The sequence below is a fragment of the Alexandromys fortis genome, unplaced genomic scaffold, assembly GCF_014885135.2.
Source record: "Alexandromys fortis isolate MF-2015 unplaced genomic scaffold, M_Fortis_MF-2015_v1.1 scaffold_143, whole genome shotgun sequence".
NCBI classification, from domain to species: domain Eukaryota; kingdom Metazoa; phylum Chordata; class Mammalia; order Rodentia; family Cricetidae; genus Alexandromys; species Alexandromys fortis.
Window position 1 is genome coordinate 3,342,519 of NW_026068044.1, and position 12,116 is coordinate 3,354,634.

At 44.2% G+C, this 12,116-nt stretch overlaps 1 protein-coding gene across 2 annotated transcripts in view; it reads right to left on the minus strand.

Moving 5' to 3' along the window:
• The window catches only part of Ptprm (protein tyrosine phosphatase receptor type M), a 669,075-nt gene that overhangs the window by 40,872 nt on the left and 616,087 nt on the right, over positions 1-12,116 (minus strand). For both annotated transcript variants that reach the window (XM_050166205.1, XM_050166204.1), the window contains exon 21: positions 11,853-11,950. In XM_050166205.1, the coding sequence (XP_050022162.1) occupies positions 11,853-11,950 (98 nt within the window). The remainder of the gene's footprint in view (positions 1-11,852; positions 11,951-12,116) is intronic.

Here is a 12,116-nt window from a genome sequence, read left to right on the forward strand (position 1 = left end):
TAGTAGCCGATCCAGAGTGTCCTTATCAAATGAAGTTTTATAATTGTATCAGTTTCTTCATTTCCTTTTCACTACTGTTTGCCTTTGAAGTACACACATTTGCTATTCCAATTGGGCTAGTGGGACACGAGGTGACAATTCTCCAAGGACTGTACATTTTAGGTTAAAAAGCAAACTACACCTCTATTTTTGTGTACCGGGAAGAGACTTCTTCCTGATGTCCATTGTCTCCGTGGTATGTGTGTATATGTGTGTGTGTGTGTGTGTGTGTGTGTGCGTGCACTGTCTCCTCATTAAGTGGTCAGAAGTTCTCCAAAAGCTCAGCATTCTCTCTTGCACCCTGTTCCTCCTGTACTCTGGAAGCCACTGTGGTTCTATGGAACCTTTGCTAAAGCAGTGGTTCATCATCACAAGCAACCTTGAGAACCTGTAACAGGGATATCTCCCAATGCAAGAGTTTATATTACCAGATCAAATCGTTTTTAAAAGGTTTACACACCTGCGACAGACCATCCTCTATGGTCTGCACCAATGAAAACACAGCTCCATCATGGACGGGGCTTGTCTCATGGGGACAATAGTCACACTACATCCTTCCATGCCGGGACTCCCACATAATTCCTATGTAAAGCATGGGAGAAGCAGGGATGGCTGGCTCTCCCCTCATCATGTCTTTGAAGCTGAACTGTTTTCTCTTAAGAGTTCAGACCCCAGACTTTCCCTCCTGCTGCCGGTACTAGGAGAGACCTAGTGAGTGCTGTGGGGTCCTGTGGATAAATACACGGGCTGTTTGTTCTTCAAGAGGATTTTCTTAGTCTGAATACACACAACGAATGAAAAGAAATCTTAGTATAAGGATAGTATTTTAGAGTTGGTCATTTTCTTTTCACTTCAAGGATGGGAAACTTTAGCTCAGAGATGAACACCTGTTGGTTCCCTCTTTGTCTTCACGTGTTTTTGACTTTGGACCCACAATCACACCCCACTTGATATAGTTTGGATATCAAACACTTCCCACAGGCTGGTGTAGGTAAGCACTTGGTCCCCAACTGGTAGCTGTGTTTTGGGAGGTTGGGGGATCCTGGGAGGAGGGTCCTGGCTGGAGGAAGGAGGCCTTTAGAGGGCAGGGGTTGACGTTTCTAGCTGGGCCCTACTGCTTGCCTCATGTCTGTCTCTATGTTCCCATCTATCCAGAAATGTGTGAGCACATCACACTCTGCAGATAGGGTGGAGAGCTGCAGCCGCCACCAGGCCTCACCTACCATGATGGTTGTCCCCTCTAGTGTTGATCACTTTTGCATAGGCATCCCCCCCCCCCACTGTCTGGCTCCTTGCCCCCTGGATGTGTGTTCTTTCCTGTCTGCCTGCTATCTTCACTTTCCATATTAGCATTTTGAGCTCCTGGTATTCTTCCAGTAAATTCCCCTTTGACTTCAATTAGCCAGAACTGATCTCTGCTGCACACAGCCTAACGGCACTTGATAGGCCTCCCTCTGGACGTGGGGGAAAGTGGTCCAGTGACATTTCCTTGTCAACTTCTTGGCTGGTTTTCTACTTTTAAGTGGCGTTCTTTGCATCATCTCCCACATGTCCCTTGTTCAAGGTCCTTCCTCATGCAAACCATTGGGGACCCTTGACAGGAAGCTACTGGAACTCCATTCTAGAGGAGTGCATTCAGCTCTCCATGGCAAAACCTCAGCTCGCTGTGAACACTGGGCGTATCTTCAGCATCCCTGCTACATGCTGTGGTTGTCTATGTTCCCAGACTCCCTTCCCTCTTTTTGGATATGTGCTGTCCCACGCTCTGTGCATATATTGCACACCCTGGGAACACTGCCTGCAGCCTCAGCTTCAGGTCCAGCTGAGGTACCCTTCTATGACTCCCACAGACTCTGTGAAACCACTGTCACAGAGTTTATGTTTCCTGATTCCCCATCTAGTGCCCAATGACCCAATCAGCCTTTTGTTACTGTCCACATCAACTGTATATAGCATATGCTTGATCACTGGAGGAATCTTACTTTGTCTGCGATCTTTCTTTGCCATTTCTTTCTCTTCTTGTATTTTTATTTACTTCTTTTCACATTCCCAATTCTGCTTGTGTCTAAACATCATCACTCAAACATAGCTCCTTTCCCAATAACACAAGGGTTTAATCCCCAAAGTCTTATACTAAAGTTTATAGAAAATTAAAACCACTAGGGATCTTAGAGGTGGAATCTTCGAGATTTAGTGTGGACTATGTCTTTAGGGTAGGCATTGTATGGTTGGATTCCAGTGACTTTAGAATGAACGGGAGATTCTTAGTGGCCCCCATCATGATGTGGTGAAGCCAAGGGGCCCTTGCAAGAGTCTGAACAATGCCGCCGAGACTTGGAGATTCCAGAGCTGTGGAGTTTCATCAGCCTCTCGGCTTTAATGAAGTAGATTTCCCAGGCATTTCATCATAGTAACGAAAACCAGCCCGATGCATTCTCCTATCACTGAGCGCACCCGCCCACGTATGTGGACATGTACATTCGGTGTACTTACTACTATAATTGTGTGGACACATTTTAGACTGAGCCCTGTCTTCTCATCTTCATACTCGTGTCTAGTTGAAAGCTGAGGGTAGAGAGGGCACAGCAGATGGTGGGAAAAAAAGAACCCCCTGGTTTCTCAGCGTCTTCAGTTCAACTCCTTCCTGAGATGTCTGCAAAGCTCAAGCCCGCTTTTCGTTCAGCATCTCAGACTCTACACAGCCAAATGGAACCAACCAGCCTTCTTCTTAAATCCTGAGCCCTTTCATGGAGGATGGGGTGAGGTGCATAGGGTCTGGTAGGTTTCCGTGGAAGACGGGGTGAGGTAGGTACTTGGCGAATAAATGTCTTTACATTAACTGTCCAAGTCACAAAGCCAGAGACCCAGGTTCATATCCAAGCCTTCCTTTTTCTTTATTGTTACCTGTGGTCATCTGAATGTAACTGCCCCCCATAATTTCACAGGGAGTGGCACTATTATGAGGTGTGGCTTTGTGGGAGTGGGTGTGGCCTTGTTGGAGTCTCTATTGGGGTGGGTTTTGAGGTTTCCTATGCTCAGGATACCCCCCCCCCCGGTGTCTCAGCTGTCTTCCTGCAAAATGTAGGACTCTCAGCTATAGCTACAGCACCATGTCTGACTACACGCCACCCTCCCTGCCATGATTAACAATGGATTGAACGTTCACCCTGAACTGTAAGCGTGTTACCCCAAGTACATTTTTTCCTTGTAAGGGTTGCCGCGTTCACGGTGTCTCTTCAGAGCAATAGAAATGCTAAGGCGGTACCCATCCCAAAGACATCCAAACTGTGATCTTCTATAAACACACTCTCTCTGGTCATACTGGCCTCTTGCTGAGACTGCTCACCAAGAAACAGCCCACACTCTTCTCTCGCTTTTCTCAGTGGCTACCACGGTTATTGCTTTCCTTGGTCTCCTCCCTTCCTCATTCTCTGCTTCTTGGCTATGCCATCCTGTCTGGTCTGAGTATCTGGGACAACAGGTGCACTCTACTGGGCCAAGCCAGAACTGTGTTACACAATGCTGATCAGAACCACCGACTCACTTCCTTCATGGCTCCTGGTAAGATTTTGCACTTTTTCCTCCTTCCACTGCAGACCCTTCTCAATGAGCCCTGAAGCAGCTTCTGGGACCAGAGTCCCCATCCACATCTGTGCCAGGCCACTGGCTTTCTTATCCCGCCATTCACTTTCCTTTATTTCCTTATTCTGCTAAAACTATTTCTGTCCTAGACTTGTCACTTGAGTTGACTTCTCCTAGGAAGGTTCAGCCTCCCTCTGCTTTCTCCAAGTCCTGGATTCCACAGGCAGCATTTATTTCATTAGCATGATCCCATTCTGACTTAGGTCTGTCACAATTGATTGTTCACTATATTTGACTTTCTAATATCCTATCTAATATGCTATGAGGATGAAGGAATTATAAATATCTTTCTGTATCTTGGTGCTGTGGGTCCAGTAAGTATATTATTAGATGACCAGTTAACTACACTAAGAAGGATTAGTAGGCTTGGCTTTAGATTGAGTTGTGAACTAGACAAATCAACCTCTTGCCATGTTCTGTGGAGTTTTAATTTTTTATAAGGGAACTGAGATTGTTAGGTAGAGAAAACCTCAAAGATCAGGGGTGTGGCCAGGGACTTATTTTTCATAGAGACAGCCAAGTCCCTCACTTGCTGTTGACAGAGTGGCTCCGTATCATTAGGTATCTCCTTTCCTGGTGATGGATTAGTGGAGGTACAATAGTGGCTCAAATGTTGTGGGAGTGACCAAACATTCTGATGGAACCCATGTGTGACGCTCTTTGGGTGGCCAAGAACCTGAGTCTGTATAGAACAAGAGCCTAGTGGAAAGCCAAATACTACTGTCTAGGAACAAGGCAATAAAACAACTCTCTCCATCAGAGAGCAGTGTCTCAGTCAGCTGTCATCACAGAAGATTCTTCTGGCAGTAGACGGGAACCAACACAGAGACACACAGCTGGACGACAGACAGAGCGAGAGACCTTGTGACACTTAGTTCTAAATGGGATGTCACTCCATCAAACACCGCCCCTCAGGGTCAGAGAACTATGCAGAAGGGGGGCTGGATAGAGGATAGATTGTGAGAGTCAGAGGTGATGGATGGTTCCAAGGAAACCATGTCCTTCAGACAACAGGGCTGATGCACATTATGAACCCACATGACTATGGCTGCACACATGAGACCTACACAGGTTCAAGCCAGATGGGGTAGGTGCCGAGAGGGGAAACAGACTCATATTCCCACTTGACACTCGCAAAGAAGGAATAATTTTTCTCCAATGGGGTCTCACTCAGTAAATCAACCACACTTAAGGGGAGGCCCCATTGCTTTGCTTGATTTTTTTATTTTTGTCTTATTGGTCTTTTGCTTATATAGTATGGCTCCCAAGTTTGTGTTGCTATTGGTTGTTTTGTGTGTGCATATGTTTCTTACATTTTCCCCTCTTTGGATTTTGTGTGTGTGTTTTGTCTGCTTTAGAGAGAGAGAGAGAGAGAGAGAGAGAGAGAGAGAGAGAGAGAGAATGGGATGAGTGGGTGGAGATGAAGATGAATGTGGGAGGGGCTGGAGGAGGGGAAACTATCAGAATATATTGTAGGAGAAAGATTTTTAATGCATTTCATTAAAGAGAAGTCAATGAAAAGGAATAGTGGGAGTTGAAACCAGGGAAGCCAGGAGTACATATAAAGACAGCGTATCTCTTCCCTTGCTGATAAGATCCGGCAATGTCTCTGAACAAGTCAAGAGCATCCATGGTAAAAGGGTCTCTCGTCAGTTTGTACTAGTGGGGATTACCAGGGTTGTTCTTGTAAGTAAGCGAGTTGTGCCTGTGCTTAGGAGGTATGACCTTCTCTCTCTCTTGAATTTCCCATTGATCCTGCCTTGGAAGGCTACTGATTAGAATCAGATGTTTTTTTTTTTTTTTCCTATGTAACAGGGGCACTCGGAATTTTAATATACCCTCTTTATAGGTGTATTAGTAAGCTAATTCTGATACGGATACTCCATGTTTATATTAAACATCCAGACTTCCTTATTCTTTCAGGGAGAAATACTATGAAAAGAATATAAAGTAATATGAAAGATCATCTTTGGGCAGATGACATTCTTCATAGCATCCTGTAGGTAGGTGGTCTCCTACCCTCCTCAGTTATGACCGAGGTTAACATCTGGGTTCTCTACTTTCCTCAGTTCTCAAACATCTTGTCATCTGTTACCCACAACTATTCCGTGCCTTAACAATAATTTCCCTAAATGACTGCGAGACATCGTTTGGATTTTTAATAAACAGCCACATTCTAATGAGGTCTTCATAAAACTGACTAAATATGTTTAGAAATCATTAGCTTAAATTACTGGTGCAAAAATCTCCTTCGGGAGCCCTGCAGATTTGGTTATGAGACTTCCGGCAGATGGATTAGTTCAACACCATGGCAGTGTTTCTGAATCTCCACACAGTGTAAACGCGAATGCCTGGGAAACAGGAGACTGGATAAGACACTAACTGTCCCTCAGGTGGGTTCATTAAACAAGGAAGACAATCACAACACATTCCAGGGTCATTTAACTGCCAGGTGTGCGGCTGTTGGCAGGTGCCGGGGAAACTGACAAGGGTCCCCTCCTAGACGCATGGGCTGAAAGGGGATGCAGAACAGTGACATGGAAGTCTCAGATAATGACAGGTCCTGGCAGATGTACCAGAGGCCCCGCTGGAGGAGAGCGGAGCATCTCTGTCCTCTATGCCAGGTGCGGCGACAGGGAAGGCCTCCCAGTGGCTCCAGAGCAGGCAATTAAAGCCTCCTAATGCTGACTGCTCGAGGGCAAGAAAGAGGGGAAGCAGGTCCCCAGTTCTGCCTTAATGAATCGGCAGCAAGTCGGTTGTAAACAAGCACACACCCGTGCGGCTAATGGGTGATTCATGAGGGACAACCCACGTGTGGTGCACATGTTAGGTAGGGAGCAGTTACCCTTCGAATCGTGTCATTTTGATTTCTTGGATGGCTTGCTGTTGGTGTTTCTATGTGTGGAAAATGGGGAGTTGCCACTCAACAGATCTGCAGCACTAACGATAGCAAACAGCCCGGAACAAGGTCAGGGCCTTTCCCAGATGGGACATGACCTCTTGTCAAAACTCCCAAGTCCACGGCAGACATTCGAGAGTGGATGCCATTAGTGTCACTACTAATTGAAGACAACCCCATGAAGGGACTAGATAGAGGCCTCTTCCGAGCTCACCCTTACCGTCCCAGCCAACCTGGTAAAGAGTTAGGAATGTGTTGAAAACAAAACTTGAGCATTTTTATCTCTGGTAAGCCTGTGTTTACAGATTCATAAATGAAGCAGAAACCTAATGCCCCCTTCCCCCTTCAGTTACATCCCATTGACTGGAGTTTCCACACTGATTTGTTAAAGCCATTGTTGGAAAACCAGTGGCCACCCCTGACAGGGCAGGGCCCAGGGCCTGGTGGGAAGAAGGAACTGTGACTGCCACTGGGAGGCATTTTCGGTTGCTATATCTGCTGAGCTACACCACTTGAGATGAAACTGGACTTCCAAAAAATATACCAATAATCTTTTGTACATAATTACTAATTCTTTAAAAAATGTTCATGGATGTTCTGCCTGAGTGTGTGCCTGTGCTTGGTGCTGGGGGTGCCGAGAGAGAGTGTCAGATCTCTGGAACTAGAGTTACAGATGTGGTGAGCTGTTACATGAGTGGTAGGAAATGAACCCTGGTCTGTGCGAGAGTTAGTGCCCTTAACTGCGGAGGCATCTCTCTACCCTTTACGGCTCCCTTTACTGCAGCAATTAACAGTACAACCCTCTTTCTGTCTTTACATCAAAGACCACACTGTCTGTAATCTTCCTTAAAGTAAAGGAATTTATCATGTGTAAAGACACCCCCCTCTTAAGGATTCTGAGTCTGGATAGAGCATACTCGGGAATTTCAACTAAAGGAAAAAAAATACCCATGAATATTTAGTCCTAAACACTAGTGGATGTTGTTATTTTACTGATTATTACTTTTCAAAATAATTTACGTCATGAAAGCCAATACTTAAAATCTGAGGCAGCAAATTCCTTTGGGGGAAGGAGGTTATTGTAAAAGCCCGTGAAAACTGGACCACCACCTTTAGAGAGGCCTCACTATGGAATATGGACATTCTGCAAATATTTGTGGAGTCAGTCCAGAGACTGGGATGAGTGTACAGTTCCCTCAGAAGGATTGCAAGACCAAGAAATTCTCTGCTCTTTAACAGAAGAGTTCAAAAGCATACTCAATCACTCTTGGACACTATCTGGAAGTCACCCACTCTGGGTGCTTGCTGAGGAGGGAGAAGGGAAAAGCAAGCCAAACTGTATCATTACCTAAATGAGAATGAATTCTGGTGCCATTCCCTATCCTACAATATCCAGGAAAATCAGGGTCATTGGTGTGGGACAATGGTCTGTATTCTGTCAATTATATTTTAAATAAACACTGATTGGCCAGTAGCCAGGCAGGAAGTGTAGGTGGGACAACCAGACAGGAAGTAGGGCAGATCAATGAGAACAGGAGAATTCTGGGAAGAGGAAAGCCCAGTCCTAGTTGCAGTCCTGACCCCGCTATAGTAGAAACAAGATGTGACTGTCTTGCTATACAAGGTACTGAGCCACATGGCTAACACAGACAAGAATAATGAGCTAACATAAGTTATAAGAGTTAATAAGAAGCCTGAGCTAATGGGCCAATCAGTTTATAGTTAATGTAGACTTCTGTGTGATTTCTTTGGGATTTAACAACTGTGGGAACCAGGCAGGACAGAAAACTTAGTCAACAGGTCATTATATGTATCATTGCTGATCTGAGGTTTAAAAATAGAACATTAAAATTAATGCCTAATATTTACTGAGTTTCATAATGGGCAAGAACTTCTCTACTGGACATGGAGAAATTCTCACATAATCTATCAGAACTTCCCAAAGTAGGTGGTCATGGATGGAATATTTTATATCCCAAAATTCAAATGCTGAAACCTGACCACCCATTCCCCACGATGGCTATATCCAGAAATGAAGTAGCAAGAACAAATGCGCTTCACCGGTTGGGCTCTGATCCAACAAGGTTAGTGTCTGTATGAGAAAAGACCTAGAGAGCTTGTTCTGTCTGCCGCGCTACTTGAAGTCCTAGTGAGAACGCAGACACATGAAAGTCAGGAGAAGCCCTCTCCAGACTCTGCAGCATGCTGACCTTGATGTGGATTCAGCAGCTTCCACAGCTCTAAGAAATAAATAGCTGTGGCTTATGTCTCTCAGTGTAAGGCATTCTGTCGTGGCTGTCTGCCGTGGCCTATGTCTCTCAGTGCAAGGCATTCTGTCATGGCTGTCTGCAGTGGCCTATGCTTCTCAGTGCAATGCATTCTGTTGTGGCTGTCTGACCTAATGGATATACAGGTACCATTATACCCCACTCCTCATGGTACCAGAGATTCCCTCTGCGTTGTCCACATGACCAGCACCTGCTGGACCAGGCTCCAAGCCAGCTCACCCATGCTTCCACCAGCTTCCAGAAGAGACGGAAGTGAAAGAAAAGGGTTTCCTATCTTCAGTACAGAAAATATGGCTTTGAAAGATTTTATGCTTTACACAATGGACTCATACAACGCCACCTCAATTCATCACTTGGGGTAACCTTCGCTGTACAGAAAACGTTACATGCTTAAAATTTCAAAAATTCCAATCTTCCCCAAGCTTTTGCTGTCTTTGAAACAGTCTTTAGCAAAACCCCAAGTCTTAAATATTTTTCCTGTATTATTTCCTATGAGTTTTAAAGTCCTATTGGTAATATGGAGGTTGTTAGCTTTTAGTTGTTTGGGGGCATTCCATGAGTAAGAGATCTTTTTTCGGTCCACATGGGTAAGCAATGTCCCAGCTGGCTTGATTGAAAAGCTCACTAATTAGATCTCTTTCCACGTAGGCCTGCAGTCAACATCTGGGCCCTCTGTTCTGACATACTGGCCCATTTATTTCTTCCTGCCAATTTGTGACACCTATTTTATTTTCTCCTATGTTCTGTGTCTGGGATGGATTTCAAGGTTGTCCTATCCTTATAAAGTAAGATAGGAAAAGAATCTTTTCTTCTATTTTTAGAATCATTTTTATAAAACATATAAAATGTTTTTGTATTTTATAACTTATAAAATTAAACTATACAAAATTTGAATATTGAGTACCAACAAACAAATTTTTGTCTAGTACATTTTCATGGCGGAATTTTGGTTATGCTTCAATTTTTAAATAATTGTTCTGTCATAATTTCATTTTCTTCGGGAACTGGTCTTAGAGAATATGTTTTTCTACAAAATTACCAAATCTATTAGTTTATTATTAGTCACTATCCTCTTTCTGATATTCACGATATCTGGTTTTCTTCCTTTTATTTCTGATCTCTTGCCAAAAGTTTGTCTATTTCATATAACTAGGTTTGTATTTGCTAATATTTGTTACTATAATTTAATAAATTTCTTCTCTATTTTCTTATTTCTCTTTGGTTTTACTGTGTCCACTTTCTTGAGTTAGAAGTCTCATCTTTCTTTTAATAAAGGGCATCTAGGAACTTTTCGCTTTACCTGCATCCTGTGAGTTTATATACTTCTCCCTCAATATCAATGGGGAATTGGCTCTAAGATTCCCCTGGGGTCTCCTTTATATAAACTGCTAGACCGTTTCCATGGAACTTAGGCAACGTCCTCTTAGATACATGGGTTACACCGTCTCTAGATGGCTTGTGATACTCAATACAGTGTAATGTCAACAGGTTCACTCTATTGTCTAGGGATAAGCCCGCACATGTTGAATGCAGATGCTTTCTTATTTTTTCCTTTTTTTTCTTTTTGTGGATGATATGTTGATTGAATCCATGACCATAGAACCCACAGACATGGGGGTGACTCTCTGAGACACTCTTTTTTGACCTCTTGACCCATGAGTTCGGCTCAGGTTCAGTTTCCTGGGATCTTAAGTGAAGATGGAGCAATGCTACTGTCATTTCCCAGGGCAAGTGGATGTTCCCTTCTCTCCCCTCTTTCCCACTTCCTCCCCAAGTTTGACTTCTATCTGACCATCCACCCCCACAGGTTTGGCTATTATGTTAACCCCGAGGGCCCTAAGATGTCATCTCTTGACCGTCACTGGCTTCAAAATCAGGGTACCTCTCACCAAGATAGACACAGAGCTCCGCTGCCTGTTTCTGGGCCCACTACAGTCTCCATCCGCGTGTACCTCAGGTCTGTGGTGTCTTGCATTCATGAGTATTAAGTTGCATATTTTAAACAACTCTACTTACATACTCATACGATGTACATGAGCTTTAAAAAAAAATAAGCATGACTTATCTAGAATTTCAAGATGTTTGTTGACGGTCCGGTTATCTAGTCTGTCACCTTTTCTAGAATATTCAGTATATTCCACTTACTGAGATCTTTTTCTGAGACAATTGTTGTATTTGTTTGTGCCTCCTGACACCGTCTAGAAATCTTAATCACCACCCCCATTTAAGGTTCTTGCTTCAATGATTCAGTTCTAGGACAACTACTAGGCTGTCTTTGCTGCATATAAATAGCAACTTCCCTAAGAAGTAATGGGCTCTTCATTTGGGCTGAGCATCACCATGGAATTGAACCCATTATAAGGCTGTTGTACCCTTTATCTTTGCTCATTTAAAATTGGTGCTCCAGAGGTAATCTGATAACATGCCATTGCTAAGATTACCACCGCTCATCAGCTTCCCGGTTAAACAAAATGAAAACTCATAAACAGTCACTAGAGACAGGAGTAAAAGAACTTTGGGGTGGATTACGGCTCTAACTTGATAGGTTACAACACCAAGGCATACTGAAGCGTGATAGCATGCTAGGTTTCTAATCCACAGATGGATCCCAGCAATGCACACTGTTGTTCCAACCAATTCCCCTGACGTACAGAATGTTGTCATATCTATTGTAGCACCCACAGGGTTTTGACACGCAACAACCAGCATCAATGCTTCGAGGTATTGCATGCTCAAAATAACCAGATAACGGCAGCTTTTAAATCCTGAGTGCATTCCCTGTCTGTTGCTATTTCAGCAAACGAGAGCCATTCAGACTGTGCTTACCGAAAACGTATAACCAACCGTGGTAAGCAATTGGAGAAGCTGGGGTGGGTAAGTTTTCTTTTGGAGTATGTGCAATACTTCAAGAGCATGATTCATGTCTCTGGATCACTGACCCAACAAGGGACCAAAGGCCATTTGCAGAGCATGGGCTGGCTTACCCTTCCCACTTCCACAAGGTTGGTCACCATGATGATGCTTGCCGTGTTCTCATGCCACACCATCCTCCAGAAGTCATATATGGTCTCCTGCATGGGCCCTGGGAAAAACAGAGCAGAGGCGTCATTTCCCCTTGGAGCATTGCGGGGACTTCAAAGAAGCCTGTGCATCCACCTCCCTTCGCTATTAGCGAGATGCCTCTTGACAGCAGCCATACAGAGAGGAACTCCTTCTGAAACTGTACCTACAGCGAGAGCCAATGTTCC